This window comes from Entelurus aequoreus, linkage group LG03, assembly GCF_033978785.1.
Source record: "Entelurus aequoreus isolate RoL-2023_Sb linkage group LG03, RoL_Eaeq_v1.1, whole genome shotgun sequence".
NCBI classification, from domain to species: Eukaryota; Metazoa; Chordata; class Actinopteri; order Syngnathiformes; family Syngnathidae; genus Entelurus; species Entelurus aequoreus.
In genome coordinates this window covers 73,469,480-73,487,731 of record NC_084733.1, presented here as the reverse complement: position 1 = coordinate 73,487,731, position 18,252 = coordinate 73,469,480, and the positions used below count along the sequence as shown (strand labels likewise).

The following is an 18,252-nucleotide window of genomic DNA, read 5'->3' as shown; positions in this document are numbered from 1 at the left end:
ATTATCATAAAACTCACTCCTTTTTTCAGTGAATTACTGTAAATTAAAAAACGGTACCACTGTTATTTTTAGGGTAACATTTTGGCGACTGAGCTGCCAGTTTTTTTAGCTTAAAATCTACTGTCATTAATTTTACAGCAAATTACTGTAAATTGAAAAACGGTACCATTGTTTTGTTTTTTTTTATCAGTAAAATTCTGGCGACGGAGCTGCCAGTTTTTAAGGGTAAAATCTACTATTGTTTTACAGCAAATTAATATAAATTGAATAATGATATCACTTTTAATTTCACTGTAAAATTCTACCCACTAAGGTGACAGTTTCTTAGCGTAAACTCTACTATCGTCGTTTTTACAAGGAATCACTCTAAATAAATAAAAAACCGCTACCACTGTTATTTTTACGGTAAAATTTTGGCAACTGAGCTGCCAGTTTTTACCTTAAAATCTACCGTCGTTTTTACAGCAGATTACTGTAAATTGAAAAATCATCAATGTTTATCAATCAATGTTTATTTATATAGCCCTAAATCACAAGTGTCTCAAAGGGCTGTACAAGCCACAACGACATCCTCGGTACAGAGCCCACATACGGGCAAGGAAAAACTCACCCCAGTGGGACGTCGGTGAATGACTATGAGAAACCTTGGAGAGGACCGCATATGTGGGTAACCCCCCCCCCCCCCTAGGGGAGACCGAAAGCAATGGATGTCGAGTGGGTCTGACATAATATTGTGAAAGTCCAGTCCACAGTGGATCCAACACATCAGCGGGAGTCCAGTCCACAGCGGGGCCAACAGGAAACCATCCCGAGCGGAGACGGGTCAGCAGCGCAGAGATGTCCCCAACCGATGCACAGGCTAGTGGTCCACCCGGGGTCCCGACTCTAGACAGCCAGCACTTCATCCATGGCCACCGGACCTATGCAACTCCCCCTCGCAAGGGACAGGGGAGAAGAGGAGAGAAGAAAAGAAACGGCAGATCAACTGGTCTAAAAAAAGGGGGGTCTATTTAAAGGCTAGATTATACAAATGAGTTTTAAGATGGGACTTAAATGCTTCTACTGAGGTAGCATCTCTAACTGTTACCGGGAGGGCATTCCAGAGTACTGGAGCCCCAATCGAAAACGCTCTATAGCCCGCAGACTTTTTTTTGGCTCTGGGAATCACTAATAAGCCGGAGTTCTTTGAACGCAGATTTCTTGTCGGGACATATGGTACAATACAATCGGCGAGATAGGCTGGAGCTAAACCGTGTAGTATTTTATACGTAAGTAGTAAAACCTTAAAGTCGCATCTTAAGTGCACAGGAAGCCAGTGCAGGTGAGCCAGTATAGGCGTAATATGATCAAACTTTCTTGTTTTTGTCAAAAGCCTTGCAGCCGCATTTTGTACCAACTGTAATCTTTTAATGCTAGACATAGGGAGACCCGAAAATAATACGTTACAGTAATCGAGACGAGACGTAACGAACGCATGAATAATGATCTCAGCGTCGCTAGTGGACAAGATGGAACGAATTTTAGCGATATTACGGAGATGAAAGAAGGCCGTTTTAGTAACACTCTTAATGTGTGACTCAAATGAGAGAGTTGGGTCGAAGATAATACCCAGATTCTTTACCGAGTCGCCTTGTGTAATTGTTTGGTTGTCAAATGTTAAGGTGGTGTTATTAAATAGATGTTGGTGTCTAGCAGGACCGATAATCAGCATTTCCGTTTTCTTAGCGTTGAGTTGCAAAAAGTTAGCGGACATCCATTGTTTAATTTCATTCAAAAATGGTAACTGTTTTGTTTTTGTTATTTTTCCGTCAAATTCTGGCAACTGAGCTGCCACTGTAAATCTACGGTCGTTGTTTTTACGGTGCATTACTGTAAATTGAAAAACGGTACCATTGATTTTCCTTTATCAGTAAAATTCTGGCGACTGAGTTGATGAGGTGTCAAGTACATAACTCCACATGTGTTCATTCATAGTTTTGATGCCTTCAGTGACAATCTACAATGTAAATAGTCATGAAAATAAAGAAAACACTATGAATGAGAAGGTGTGTCCAAACTTTTGGCCTGTACTGTACATATGTTTAAAATTTTAATATTTTCGCTGATGTGTTGGACTTTCACAATATTATGTCAGACCCACTCGACATCCATTGCTTTCGGTCTCCCCTAGAGAGGGGGGGGGGGGGTGTGTGTGTGGGGGGGGTTACCCACATATGCGGTCCTCTCCAAGGTTTCTCATAGTCATTCACATTGACGTCCCACTGGGGTGAGTTTTCCTTGCCCGTGTGTGGGCTCTGTACCGAGGATGTCGTTGTGGCTTGTACAGCCCTTTGAGACACTTGTGATTTAGGGCTATATAAATAAACATTGATTGATTGATTGATTGATTGATAATATGACCTAATAATGCAACAAAATGTTGTATTAAAAAATAATAATAATAATAAGATATTGAATATCACCTTGACTTTTGATTAAATTGTGCACTGTAAAAATGACAATAGTCAGTAAAATTCTGGCAACTGAGCATGCAGTTTAAAAAAACAAAACAACAACAACAACTTTGGTACTGTTTGTGTTTAAAGTTAAAGTACCCATGATTGTCACATACACACTAGGTGTGGCCAAATTATTCTCTGCATATACAGTAATACACTATAAAATCAACAAATCTAGATTTTACTGTAAAAAAAAAAGAAAAAGAGTGGTACTATTTTTCCATTCCATTTACAGTAATATGCCGTAAAAACAAAACAAAAAACACTGCAACTTTTACGATAAAATTCTGGCAACTGAGCGAGTTTTTTTTACACTAAAATCTGTTTTGGGTTTTTTAAGCGAACGTTAAAAAAAAGCGAATATTTAAATGCTATATCATGAGCCGAATCCTTATACTTTTTTTTTTTTAATCATATATTTACAAGCGACCCTAAAAACTGCGATGTGGCCCTCAATGAAAACAAGCTTGACACCCCTAATATAAGATAACCATTTTGACAAATGAAAGTGTTCACTTCTGCTTGTAGAGTTCCTTGAAGGAGTGAGACATAATCCCACCTGACTGGAGGAGGAATGTCTCAAATTCAATTACTTTTTTCTTCTTTTTTTTTATGGGTTCCTGCTGTGCCCATGCAGCTGTAAACAAAAAGTGCAATGTTTTATGCACCATAATGTATTCATGGCTTTAAATCTCAACTATAGTTCCGTGCAGACTGCTCGTCGCACCCAAACGACACCACGCCGTGACGCGTTGCAAAAAGACGTCACGCAGCTTGAGAGACGGCCCGCTACCCAGCATGCCGCAGGGCGCCCAGCAAGGGAGCCTGTCCCCGAAATAGGTCACGTCTGCCCTTCCATACCCCCAAAAAGCAAGATGGCGAGCGATTTGGGCTGTTGTTAGCACGGAAACGGTGAAAATACAGCATGTGTGCGAGTAACACTGGGGATATTTGTAGAAGGTGAATACATATCTCCAGTTTCTTGTACATTTTTAGGAATTATTCTTAATATAATGCTAATATGCACTACTTTTCTCCACAGGCTGTTTAAAGCAGTGGTGTGCACTTGGTGACCTGTCCGACAGTTACAGTCGTCCCTTTATATAACCCATCTTCTCAGAGCACTTTTTTTTGGGGGGGGGGGGGGGTATTTTCATAAAGTAGGTTGATTGGCAACACTAAATTAGCCCAAGTGTGTGAATGTGAGTGTGAATGTTGTCTGTCTATCTGTATTGGCCCTGCGATGTGGTGGCGACTTGTCCAGGGTGTACCCCTCCTTCCGCCCGAATGCAGCTGAGATAGGCTCCAGCACCCCCCCCCGCGACTCCGAAAGGGACAAGCGGTAGAAAATGGATGGATGGATGGATATTCAAGAATGCTTTGGTCCTTGTTTTTTCCAAGCTTTAAAATGGCTAAATAGACTAAAAATACCAATGTGTAGTATCTGTTAGCCTGAGAAATAACATGTTTTGCATGCCCACAATATACAATATCTGTCTGACAGTTACAGTCGTCCCTCGCCGCATGGCGCTTTATATAATCCATTTTCTCAGAGCAGTTTAAAATATTTCAGATTAATCGCGATTCTTATTTGTCATAATCAACTTTTAAAAAACAAACATCGATTTTTGCTTCTTTTTTTTGGTTGTTTTTCCACAATTTGTCCTGCCCAGCCAATTCGGCAAATTTTTGATATACAGTACAGGCCAAAAGTTTGGACACACCTCATTCAATGCCTAGTCACTGAAGGCATCAAAACTATGAATGAACACATGTGGAGTTATGTACTTAACAAAAAAAGGTGGATGTGGAGGTTTCTCTCCTCGGGGTTCCTCGGACCACCAAACATCGTCACACGAGCCCGGATCAGGGTTACAACACTCTTTTATTTTCTTCACAATAGTTCACTGGGTTGCTTTTCAGCAATTGTCCCGTGTGTCTCAGGCTCGCTCTCTCTCTCGCTCCAGCTCCACCACCTCTCTCCTCCCCGGCTGCTGCCTTTTAACAGAGCGACAGGTGATGAGATACCCAGGCCCAGGTGGGTCATCTACGCACCTGTCGCTGATCTCAAAGCCGGTCCTGGCACACCCCGCTTCGCTGCAGGTCCGCAGGCCACGCCCCCCCCCCTCCACAGTGAATTAACTGAAAACATGTTTTATATTCTAATTTCTTCAAAATAGCCACCCTTTGTTCTGATTACTGCTTTGCACACTTTTGGCATTTTCTCGATGAGCCACAAGCACACCTGGGAAGTGAAAACCATTTCAGGTGACTACCTCTTGAAGCTCATCAAGAGAATGCCAAGAGTGTGCGAAAAAGTAATCAGAGCAAAGGGTGGCTATTTTGAAGAAACTACAATATAAAGCATGATTTCAGTTATTTCACCTTTTTTTGTTAAGTACATAACTCCACATGTGTTCATTCATAGTTTTGATGCCTTCAGTGACAATCCACAATGTAAATAGTCACGAAAATAAAGAAAACACATTGAATGAGAAGGTGTGTCCAAACTTTTGGCCTGTACTCTAGATGTCCATATTTGCTGTACAGATTTACTTTAGAAAATAGAAGTGTTAGGTACTTTATTATTGACTTTATTAAATGGTTGGGTATAATTTTATTACATATAAATGAGCAATATAAAAAATTCTCAGAGCTGTTTATCTATTTTATGGAGGAATGTAGTTCATCATAGAACTGGCACCCAATGTTAATTAAAAAAGTATTGATTCTGAATCGTTTTCAATCGAGAATCGAATCGTTACCCACAAGAATCGGATTGTGTGGCGCCCAAAGATTCACAGCTCTAATGTTTTCACGAGTACTGTAGTAAGCGAACCTGCATGCAGCCACTTTAAATGCCTCATGCGTTTGGTTGATTAATGGAAAGCAAAAAAAAAAACCCCCAAAGAGTCGAGGAGCTCATCACAATCTGCCCTCGGGGACTGCAGACCTTCTGAAGAGAATTTCTCATCCATCTCAAGGACTAGGTTGCTCTTAATCCCGCTGCACAGACGTGAGGGTGATACCAAACATTTTCCTTTTCACATCGTCGTGCAACAAATTTTTAAAAAATGAAGGAGACTGTAGTGTAGCTATACCTTGCACTTTCGCCCGTCCACCGTCTCCTCGTCAAACTCCTCCCCGATGTGGAAGTTGATCTCTGTGGTCCGCACGCTGGTGGACGTCTTGATGTAGAACTGCTCGCCGTCCTGCCGGATCTCCACGTGGGGACTGGAGGCCGCCGCCACCGCTACCTTCCTCAGCATGGCGTTCACGCCTGAGGGGGAGGAGATGAGCGGGGAAGAGTGACAAGGGTGTGTGTGTATGAGGTTTACCATGAGGCTGTGTATTGTAGACATGCAGGTGTGTCTTATGAGGTTGTTTGGCATGAGAAACATGAGGATGTGTGCTTCATAATGAGCATATGTTAATGATAATTGGTCTTATGAGGTTTATCATGACGTGTCTATGGTTGTACTGTACATTAGTCATCATGGCATGCTTATGATCATGTGTTTTTGGCCTACAGGTTGTTTGGCATGAGAATTATAAGGATGTGCATTATGAGCATATGTCGTGATAGTTTTCATGAGGTTTATCATGACATGCCTATGATCTTATATATTGTGGGCATGCATGTTGTTTGGCATGAGAATTATAAGGATGTGCATTATGAGCATATGTCATGACAGTTTTAATGAGGTTTATCTTGACATGCCTATGATCTTGTATATTGTGGGCATGAGAATTATAAGGATGTGCATTATGAGCATATGTCATGATAGTTTTCATGAGGTTTATCATGACATGCCTATGATTTTATATATTCTGGGCATGCATGTTGTTTGGCATGAGAATTATAAGGATGTGCATTATGAGCATATGTCATGATAGTTTTCATGAGGTTTATCATGACATGCCTATGATCTTGTATAATGTGGGCATGAATGTTGTTTGGCATGAGAATTATAAGGATGTGCATTATGAGCATATGTCATGATAGTTTTCATGAGGTTTATCATGACATGCCTATGATCTTATATATTGTGGGCATGAATGTTGTTTGGCATGAGAATTATAAGGATGTGCATTATGAGCATATGTCGTGATAGTTTTCATGAGATTTATCATGACATGCCTATGATCTTATATATTGTGGGCATGCATGTTGTTTGGCATGAGAATTAAAATGATGTGCATTATGAGCATATGTCATGACAGTTTTAATGAGGTTTATCATGACATCCCTTTAATCTCGTATATTGTGGGCATGAGAATTATAAGGATGTGCATTATGAGCACATGTCATGATAGTTTTCATGAGGTTTATCATGACTTGCCTAGGATTTTATATATTGTGGGCATGCACGTTGTTTGGCATGAGAATTATAAGGATGTGCATTATGAGCATATGTCATGACAGTTTTAATGAGGTTTATCATGACATGCCTATGATCTTGTATAATGTGGGCATGAATGTTGTTTGGCATGAGAATTAAAAGGATGTGCATTATGAGCATATGTCATGACAGTTTTAATGAGGTTTATCTTGACATGCCTATGATCTTATATATTGTGGGCATGCATGTTGTTTGGCATGAGAATTAAAAGGATGTGCATTATGAGCATATGTCATGACAGTTTTAATGAGGTTTATCTTGACATGCCTATGATCTTGTATATTGTGGGCATGAGAATTATAAGGATGTGCATTAGGAGCATATGTCATGATAGTTTTCATGAGGTTTATCATGACATGCCTATGATCTTGTATAATGTGGGCATGAATGTTGTTTGGCATGAGAATTATAAGGATGTGCATTATGAGCATATGTCGTGATAGTTTTCATGAGATTTATCATGACATGCCTATGATCTTATATATTGTGGGCATGCACGTTGTTTGGCATGAGAATTATAAGGATGTGCATTATGAGTATATGTCATGACAGTTTTAATGAGGTTTATCTTGACATGCCTATGATCTTGTATATTGTGGGCATGAGAATTATAAGGATGTGCATTATGAGCATATGTCATGATAGTTTTCATGAGGTTTAGCATGACATGCCTATGATTTTATATATTGTGGGCATTCATGTTGTTTGGCATGAGAATTATAAGGATGTGCATTATGAGCATATGTCATGACAGTTTTAATGAGGTTTATCATGACATCCCTTTAATCTCGTATATTGTGGGCATGAGAACTATAAGGATGTGCATTATGAGCATATGTCATGATAGTTTTCATGAGGTTTAGCATGACATGCCTATGATTTTATATATTGTGGGCATTCATGTTGTTTGGCATGAGAATTATAAGGATGTGCATTATGAGCATATGTCATGACCGTTTTAATGAGGTTTATCATGACATGCCTATGATCTTGTATGTTGTGGGCATGAATGTTGTTTGGCATGAGAATTATTATGATGTGCATTATGAGTATATGTCATGATAGTTTTCATGAGGTTTATCATGACATGCCTATGATCTTGTATATTGTGGGCATGCATGTTGGTTGGTATGAGAATTATAAGGATGTGCATTATAAGCATATGTGAAGATAGTTTTCATGAGGTTTATCATGACATGCCTATGATCTTTTATATTGTCGGCATGAATGTTGTTTGCCATAAGGATTATTAGGATGTGCATTACGAGCATATGTCATGATAGTTTTCATGAGGTTTATAATGACATGCTTATGATCTTGTATATTGTGGGCATGAGAATTAAAACGATGTGCATTATGAGCATATGTCATGATAATAATAATAATAATAATAGATTTTATTTGTAAAAAGCACTTTATATTGAGCAAACAACCTCAAAGTGCTACAGTGTATTAAAAAAAAAAAAGATAATAAAAAATAAATACAAATAAAAACTAGAACAGCCTAATAGCTAGAACTAGTACACATATCTAAAAAAAGGCTTTTTTTAAAAGAAGGGTTTTTAGACCTTTTTTAAAAGCATTCACAGTCTATGGTGCCCCCAGGTGGTCAGGGAGAGCGTTCCACAAACTGGGAGGGGCGGAGCAGAAAGCCCGGTCTCCCATGGTTCGTAGCTTTGTATGATGACGTGTGTTATGAAGATTATCATGGTTTTTATGAGGCTGTTTGGTATCATAACGAATAATAATAATAATAATACCTGGGATTTATATAGCGCTTTTCTAAGTACCCAAAGTCGCTTTACATGTAGAACCCATCATTCATTCACACCTGGTGGTGGTAAGCTACTTTCATAGCCACAGCTGCCCTGGGGTAGACTGACGGAAGCGTGGCTGCAATTTGCGCCAACGGCCCCTCCGACCACCACCTATCATTCATCATTCAATTCACCGGTGTGAGTGGCACCGGGGGCAAGGGTGAAGTGTCCCGCCCAAGGACACACGAATGTATGATGATGTGTGTTGTGAAGATTATAATGTTTTTTTATGAGGCTGTTTGGTATAACGAATGTATGATGATGCGTTTTATGTAGATTATCATGGTTTTTATGAGGCTGTTTGGTATAACTAATGTATGATGATGCGTTTTATGTAGATTATCATGGTTTTTATGAGGCTGTTTGGTATTATAACGAATGTATGATGATGCGTGTTATGAAGATTATCATGGTTTTTATGAGGCTGTTTGGTATTATAACGAATGTATGATGATGTGTGTTATGAAGATTATCATGGTTTTTATGAGGCTGTTTGGTATTATAACGAATGTATGATGATGTGTGTTATGAAGATTATCATGGTTTTTTATGAGGCTGTTTGGTATCATAACGAACGTATGATGATGTGTGGTATGAAGATTATAATGTTTTTTTATGAGGCTGTTTGGTATAACGAATGTATGATGATGCGTTTTATGTAGATTATCATGGTTTTATGAGGATGTTTGGTATCATAACGAATGTATGATGATGTGTGTTATGAAGATTATCGTGTTTTTTATGAGGCTGTTTGGTATCATTACGAATGTATGATGATGTGTGTTATGAAGATTATAATGTTTTTTTATGAGGCTGTTTGGTATAACAAATGTATGATGATGCGTTTTATGTAGATTATCATGGTTTTTATGAGGCTGTTTGGTATCATAACGAATGTCTGATGATGTGTGTTATGAAGGTTGTCATGGTTTTTATGAGGCTGTTTGATATCATAACAAATGTATGATGATGCGTGTTATGAAGATTGTCATGGTTTTTATGAGGCTGTTTGGTATCATAACAAATATATGATGATGCGTGTTATGAAGATTGTCATGGTTTTTATGAGGCTGTTTGGTATCATAACGAATGTATGATGACGTGTGTTATGAAGATTATCATGGTTTTTATGAGGCTGTTTGGTATCATAACGAATGTAATGTGAAGTGTGTTATGAAGATTATCATGGTTTTTATGAGGCTGTTTGGTATCATAACGAATGTATGATGATGTGTGTTATGAAGATTATCATGGTTTTTATGAGGCTGTTTGGTATCATAACGAATGTATGATGACGTGTGTTATGAAGATTATCATGGTTTTTATGAGGCTGTTTGGTATCATAACGAATGTATGATGACGTGTGTTATGAAGATTATCATGGTTTTTATGAGGCTGTTTTGTATCATAACAAATGCATGATGACATGTGTTATGAAGATTATCATGGTTTTTATGAGGCTGTTTGGTATAACGAATGTATGATGATGCGTGTTATGAAGATTATCATGGTTTTTATGAGGCTGTTTGGTATCATAACGAATGTATGATGATGTGTGTTGTGAATATTATCAGGTTGTGTGCAGGAACATGTGCTATGACGTTTGTCATGATGTGTGTGGATGAGGTTGTTTGGTATGAAGATTATAAGGAAGTGAGTTCTGAAGATGATCATGTTCTGTTCATGAGGTTAGGCATCATGAGCACATGTTGTGTTGATGAGAATGAGTGTTATGAAGATCGTCAGTTTGAGTTAGCCATTAAAGTCAGTGCGATGTAAGAACCTTGAAATAACTTGTGGAAAAAGGTGGACCTCATGTCCTCTTGCCCGAAACACATGGCTGGTCTCTGTCACGCACGGCGTCACTCATCTTGTTCCTCTGCTGAATTGCACCCTGGGTAACCTCCCAGTGGCCACATCGTTAGGAAGATGCTGATGGGAAGTGGCGGCCCAGCAGCACTGGAATTCACATTAGAGCTTGCCACCCAGCCGCCCCCTCGCCCTCGCCCTCCCTACGCCACCATATTTTTTTTTTCTTTTTTCTTTTTACGTAAGAAGTGCTGAGTGATCGGCTCCAGCAGATGTCCGCCGATGATAGAGGTCCATATCTGCTAAGACTCGACATAAGGCGCTCCATTCAAGTGGAACACGAGACCGTTGGATACATATCTCAGTGTTTTTCCCCCCCATAGTCTATTAATATATCATAGCTGTATTGTGATAATATCGCATGACGAGTAACGTATTCCACTGTCCTGGCTGCAATGGTTAACTTATTTTTACACTGTAAAAATGACACATTTTTAATTCATTTACTAATCTAAATCAGAATAAATGTTTATTTTTGACGAACAAGATGCGTATTTGTTGTTACCTTTCTGTGTTTTTGTAAGTAATGTCGTAATACAGCAAAACTTTGAGTCAAGGTTCACGGAAATGTGTGTTTTTGAGTTAAGTGAGGGGTGTCAAACTCATTTCTAATGAGGGCTACGTCACAATTATGGCTGCTTGATTATAACGGTGACTATATGATGATGATGATGATGATGATAGCCTTGTTACACAATTTGCATAGGCAACTTATTTTGATTATCTGTTTTTATGTTGTTTTTTTTTAAAAACATTTGTTTATTGAGTTTTAAGGCTGTGATAAGCTGGTGACTTGTCCAGTGTGTACCCCGCCTTCCGCCCGAATGCAGCTGAGATAGGGTCCAGCACCCCCCGCGACCCTAAAAGGGACAAGCGGTAGAAAATGGATGGATAGATGGAGTTTTAAGGCAAATTCAAGTTCCAGGAATACAATCCCATATCCGCCCAAAACAATACACCCACAAAATATAAAAATAAAATAACGTAAGGGAACATAAATAAATAAAAACCTAAATAAATTACATTAAATACCTACCACAAGGGACAAGCGGTAGACAATGGAATTGATGGATGGATGGATAATACATAGAGTCGTGGTCAAAAGTTTACATACACTTGTAAAGAACATAATGTCATGGCTGTCTTGAGTTTCCAATCATTTCTACAACTCTTATTTTTTTGTGATAGAGTGATTGGAGCACATACTTGTTGGTCACAAAAAACATTCATTAAGTTTGGTTCTTTTATGAATTTATTATGGGTCTACTGAACATGTGAGCAAATCTGCTGGGTCAAAAGTATACATACAGCAATGTTAATATTTGCTTACATGTCCCTTGGCAAGTTTCACTGCAATAAGGCGCTTTTGGTAGCCATCCACAAGCTTCTGGTTGAATTTTTGACCACTCCTCTTGACAAAGTTGGTGGAGTTCAGCTAAATTTGTTGGTTTTCTGACATGGACTTGTTTCTTCAACATTGTCCACACGTATAAGTCAGGACTTTGGGAAGGCCATTCTAAAACCTTAATTCTAGCCTGATTTAGCCATTCCTTTACCACTTTTGACGTGTGTTTGGGGTCATTGTCCTGTTGGAACACCCAACTGCGCCCAAGACCCAACCTCCGGGCTGATGATTTTAGGTTGTCCTGAAGAATTTGGAGGTAATCCTCCTTTTTCATTGTCCCATTTACTCTCTGTAAAGCGCCAGTTCCATTGGCAGCAAAACAGGCCCAGAGCATAATACTACCACCACCACGCTTGACGGTAGGAATGATGTTCCTGGGATTAAAGGCCTCACCTTTTCTCCTCCAAACATATTGCTGGATCCTGTGGCCAAACAGCTAAATTTTTGTTTGATCTGACATCACATGGACAAAGATAAGACCTTCTAAAGGAAAGTTCTGTGGTCAGATGAAACAAAAATTTAGCTGTTTGGCCACAATACCCAGCAATATGTTTGGAAGAGAAAAGGTGAGGCCTTTAATCCCAGGAACAAATTATTGGAAATTTAAGTCAGCCATGACATTATGTCCTTCACAAGTGTATGTAAACTTTTGACCACGACTGTATATGAAATAGGTACGGATAAATATTGCCACAAAGCCACAGACAACTGTATTCAGGGCAAATATATAACAATTAAAAGTTTTTAAAAAGTATTACTTAATTTATGTATACAGCATTTTAGTCTAAGTTAAATTAAAGATCAGTTTATTTTACATATTTAAGGGAAGCATCCCATACTTCTTGGAATTTTGTAGAACAACCATTCAATGTCAGCCTGATCATCTCCAGTTTGAGCAACTAAAGAATATTTAATATTCAGCGGGTGTAACAGGGACGTGCGTTTGTTTTCCAATTTATATTATCTGTTTTTGATGGATAACTTACTCTGTAATTGTAAGTCAAAGAGACAAGCAAATAGTTCAGTTGAATTTTGATCATCAAAAAAAGATTCTCAGAACATGCATGATCTGATAATATTAAAGTGTAAAACACATGCAATTGCATGCAGTACATTTTTTATGTCAGAAAACTCTTTATTATTTCCAGACTTTCGCAGACCACATTAAAATAAAGTGTAAAATAAAGTGGCATACCACACAAAATGACATGGCAGACCACACAAAATGGAGTGGCAGGCCGCATAAATAATGTGGCGAACCATGCAAAATTATATGGCAGGCCACACAAAATGATGTAGCGGGCCACATAAAATAATGTGGCGAACCACGTAACGTGATGTGGTAGGCCGCATAAAATAAATTGACAGGCCGTGTAAAATAAGTGGCAGACCACGCAAAATTACATCGCAGGCCACATGAAATAATGTGGCAGACCACACAAAATTACATGGCAAACCACACAAAATGATGTGGCAAACCATATAAAGTAATGTGGCAGACCACACAAAATTACGTCACAGGCCACAATAATGATGTGGCAGGCCACTTTGTATGCCTGGCGGGCCACATTAAATGATGTGGCGGGCCGTTTAAAATAATGTGGCAGACCACACAAAATCACATCATGGGCGACTTTAAATAAAGCCACAAAATGACTTGGCGGGCTCATTAAATGATGTGGCGGGCTACAATAAATACTGTGGCGGGCCATTTTAAATGCTGTGGCGGGCCAGAGCTGCCCTCCATGGCCTTAAGTTTGACACCTGTGAGTTAAGTGTAAAAAAAAAAAAGTCATCCGTCAACCACGACTCATAATAAGATGGGATGGGACATTAATGCAGGGGGTGTCCAAAGTGCGGAACTGGGACAACTTGCGGCCAGTGGCGTGTTTTTTCATTACCCTGAAAATTCGGTACTTTTATAAGTACAGACCAAATTCCGTCGGTACTACTCTACCCGGTATTAACTCGCGTAAAATCAAACAATGCCGTATTTCGATACCTTTATAAGTACAGACCAAATTCCGTCGGTACTACTCTAACCGGTATCAACTCGCGTAAAATCAAACAATGCCGTATTTCGATACCTTTATAAGTACAGACCAAATTCCGTCGGTACTACTCTAACCGGTATCAACTCGCGTAAAATCAAACAATGCCGTATTTCGATACCTTTGTTGCCCGTGACGTCACGTCCGGTTGCAGACTCGGCAAGCTCGAACACTTTTGCGGGCAAACAAGCACTCAAGCAGCACTTTTCCATTCACATGCTACTGATTAGCATTAATGATTTTACATGGCGATTTCAACACATCAAAATTTGGTAATTAAAACTACAGTACAACTGAGATGCATGTTACAATCAAACAGCTGGTGTGGAATAAGTACAATACTTACGGAATTAACACTTTGTCGAACTCAACAGAGGACTCGATTCAGCCTAATGGCAAAGGCTACTCTCTAAGTAAACAACACAGCGTAGCCTGTACACTACTGCCATGTAACACCTTGGAATTACAACTGCATGCAAAGTCTATCCTATTATACTTGCAACTTACAACTGGACAGCACAGTCATTATTATCAGTTAATTGTTAAGTATTCAATTAAAAAAATATTTTATTATGAAACAAAAGAACATTTATTACACATGAACACAAATTGGGACTGTTGACTACCGGTATCGATTCCCAGGTACCAGGAATTCTAAACAGGCACAAGACATGAACACAACGTTGAGAACTTGTTGAATTAGGTGCGGATGTTAAGCAACTCAAACATAACGTTGAAACAACATGCTTTGTGGTAACGTTTAATCGATGTTGTGTTTTGACGTTGATTTGACCATTGAATTTTGGTCATTTTCCAACCAATATTCTACAACACTAATACAACGTTGAAACAACATGCTTTTTGACACCGTTTATTCAATGTCAGGTTGTGTGGATTGATTTGACCATTGAATTTTGGTCATTTATCAACCAATATTCTACAACGTTAAACAGCATGATTTTTGACGATGTTTAATCAATGCTGGGTTCTGACGTTGATTTGACCATTGAATTTCGGTCATTTCCCAACCAATATTTTACAACACAAATACAACGTTGAAACAACATGCTTTTTGACAACTTTTAATCAATGCTGGGTTCTGACGTTGAATTGACCATTGAATTTTGGTCATTTCCCAACCAATATTCTACAACAAAAATACAATGTTGAAACAACATGCTTTTTGACAACGTTTATTCAATGTCAGCTGGTGATGTTGATTTGATCATTGAAATTTGGTCATTTCCCAAACAATATGCTACAACACAAATACAACGTTGAAACAACATGCTTTTTGACAACGTTTATTCAATGTTGAGTTCTGACGTTGATTTGACTTTAGAATTTTGGTCATTTCCCAACCAATATTCTACAACGCTGAAACAACATGCTTTCTGACGACGTTAAATCGATGTTGGGTTCTGACGTTGATTTGACCATTGAATTTTGGTCATTTCCTAACCAATATTCTACAACACAAATACAACGTTGAAACAACATGCTTTTTGACAACGTTTATTCAATGTCAGGTTGTGTGGATTGATTTGACCATTGAATTTTGGTCATTTATCAACCAATATTCTACAACGTTAAACAGCATGATTTTGACGATGTTTAATCAATGCTGGGTTCTGACGTTGATTTGACCATTGAATTTCGGTCATTTCCCAACCAATATTTTACAACACAAATACAACGTTGAAACAACATGCTTTTTGACAACTTTTAATCAATGCTGGGTTCTGACGTTGAATTGACCATTGAATTTTGGTCATATCCCAACCAATATTCTACAACAAAAATACAATGTTGAAACAACATGCTTTTTGACAACGTTTATTCAATGTCAGCTGGTGATGTTGATTTGATCATTGAAATTTGGTCATTTCCCAAACATTATGCTACAACACAAATACAACGTTGAAACAACATGCTTTTTGACAACGTTTATTCAATGTTGAGTTCTGACGTTGATTTGACTTTAGAATTTTGGTCATTTCCCAACCAATATTCTACAACGCTGAAACAACATGCTTTCTGACGACGTTAAATCAATGTTGGGTTCTGACGTTGATTTAACCATTGAATTTTGGTCATTTCCTAACCAATATTCTACAACACAAATACAACGTTGAAACAACATGCTTTTTGACAACGTTTATTGAATGTTGGTTTCTGACGTTGATTTGACTTTAGAATTTTGGTAATTTCCCAACCAATATTCTACAACGTTGAAACAGCATGCTTTCTGATGACGTTTAATCGATGTTGGGTTCTGACGTTGATTTGACCATTGAATTTTGGTCATTTCCCAACCAACAACGTGGATCCAACGTTAGACACCAACGTTGTCTCAATTTACAAATACAACTATTTTGCAACGTTATTTCAAAGTCAGTTTTAAAGGACATGTACGTATAATCAACGTTGTATCAATTTAATTAAAAAATAATTTAAAAATATAATACAGTTACAATGTCAAGAAAAAAAGATGAAACGTTGCTAATAATTGTAATAACTAATAATAACACACTTTTGTCTTTAAACATTTATACATTTGTTTGGCCTTTTTACAACATTAAAAATATATACCAAAATATCCGCCTGGCCCCCGATGCATCTATGACTTTCAATAAGCGGCCCTCAGGAAAACGTTTGCATACCCACCGCCTGTTGTATCCCTTGTGGCGGAATTGTATAGGGTCTTGGTTCGATTCCTGGCAATGTAAAAACTAAGCCCGAACTGTTAATGATATTGCCCATGGCAGGACAAATAAGGGTGGCCATATTGTACTGAGCAGCCAGGACAGAGATGCACGGGATGGCAGAAAGTTGTGAGAATCACGAGAAAGCCCCCCTGTATGACGTCATCACGAGACAGACGTTATCTATATAACGGTTGTACGCCGGCCGCAGTTTGACACGGGAACTGATTATTCCTCGTTCCGTTGTGGGTGAGTCGGTTGAACAGGGTCGCCTGACATGTGAGTGAGGATTGTGCCCGACTTTAGAGGGTACCCAACATGTAGGCCCCCCCCCCCCCCCAGCCCTTCCTCTCGCCCCTTGGGTGCCGCGACACAAACACAATTGACTGACCCACTTAATGCGTCCCAAAGCAAAGGCGGCACCGAAGAAGAAGACAGAAAAGTGGCCTACTTAAAAGGCTTACATGTGGATAATATGGTCATGGTAACAACAATGCCACTTGAGGCTGGAATTCGGCATTCACTAGAAAAAAATAAAAGCGTCATCATCATCCATCGAGAGCTCATCCGCCTCCTTTCCCATGAGGCAGCTGCTCCAAACAATGCCATGTTGTTGGAGGGCATGCATGCCATTCCCAAAAGAGCCGCACATTGTGCGTGATGGATGTGAGGCCCATGCGGCGATGATGATGAGGAAGAAGAAGAAGAGGAAGGGGAAGACATATATACTCACCCAAAGCTTTGAGAAGTTCGTCAAAATTGTCACTCCTCTTCATCTTCCAGGTGCCGGCAAAGTTGGACATGTCTGCTGAGTTAGTGCCAGGGAGAACCTGTTCCACGCTCGGACGTCTGCCTTCCTTCGCTCTCCTCTCTCTCTTTCACTCTTTCTCACCCTCCTCCTCTTCCTCCTCCTCCTCCTGTCTCGTCTGCAGGGGCTTGCCTCCAATAAAATGTGGTTTCATCCTTCACACGCTCCGATTTGTTCAAACTTCACGTGTTTAGGAGCTTATTGACAGGGACTATTACATACTTACTTCAATAGCAGTAGCATTGTTTTGTATTCATTGATTGTTGTTGACCCGTTCATGCATATATTACAAACCCCGTTTCCATATGAGTTGGGAAATTGTGTTAGATGTAAATATAAACGGAATACAATGATTTGCAAATCCTTTTCAACCCATATTCAATTCAATGCACGACAAAGACAAGATATTTGTTGTTCAAACTCACAAACTTTATTTTTTTATTTGCAAATAATAATTAACTTAGAATTTCATGGCTGCAACACGTGCCAAAGTAGTTGGGAAAGGGCATGTTCACCACTGTGTTACATGGCCTTTCCTTTTAACAACAATCAGTAAACGTTTGGGAACTGAGGAGACACATTTTTGAAGCTTCTCAGGTGGAATTCTTTCCCATTCTTGCTTGATGAACAGCTTAAGTTGTTCAACAGTCCGGGGGTCTCCGTTGTGCTATTTTAGGCTTCATAATGCGCCACACA

At 39.0% G+C, this 18,252-nt stretch overlaps 1 protein-coding gene across 1 annotated transcript in view; it reads right to left on the bottom strand.

The window, feature by feature from the left end:
• The window catches only part of crabp1a (cellular retinoic acid binding protein 1a), a 29,260-nt gene extending 11,621 nt beyond the window's left edge, over nucleotides 1–17,639 (bottom strand). The window contains exons 1-2 of the mRNA XM_062040660.1: nucleotides 17,482–17,639; nucleotides 5,600–5,778 (exon numbers count right to left, since the gene is read on the bottom strand). Coding sequence (XP_061896644.1) covers nucleotides 5,600–5,778; nucleotides 17,482–17,551 — 249 coding nt within the window. The 5' untranslated portion in view covers nucleotides 17,552–17,639. The remainder of the gene's footprint in view (nucleotides 1–5,599; nucleotides 5,779–17,481) is intronic.
• Between the last annotated feature and the right edge of the window lie 613 nt (nucleotides 17,640–18,252).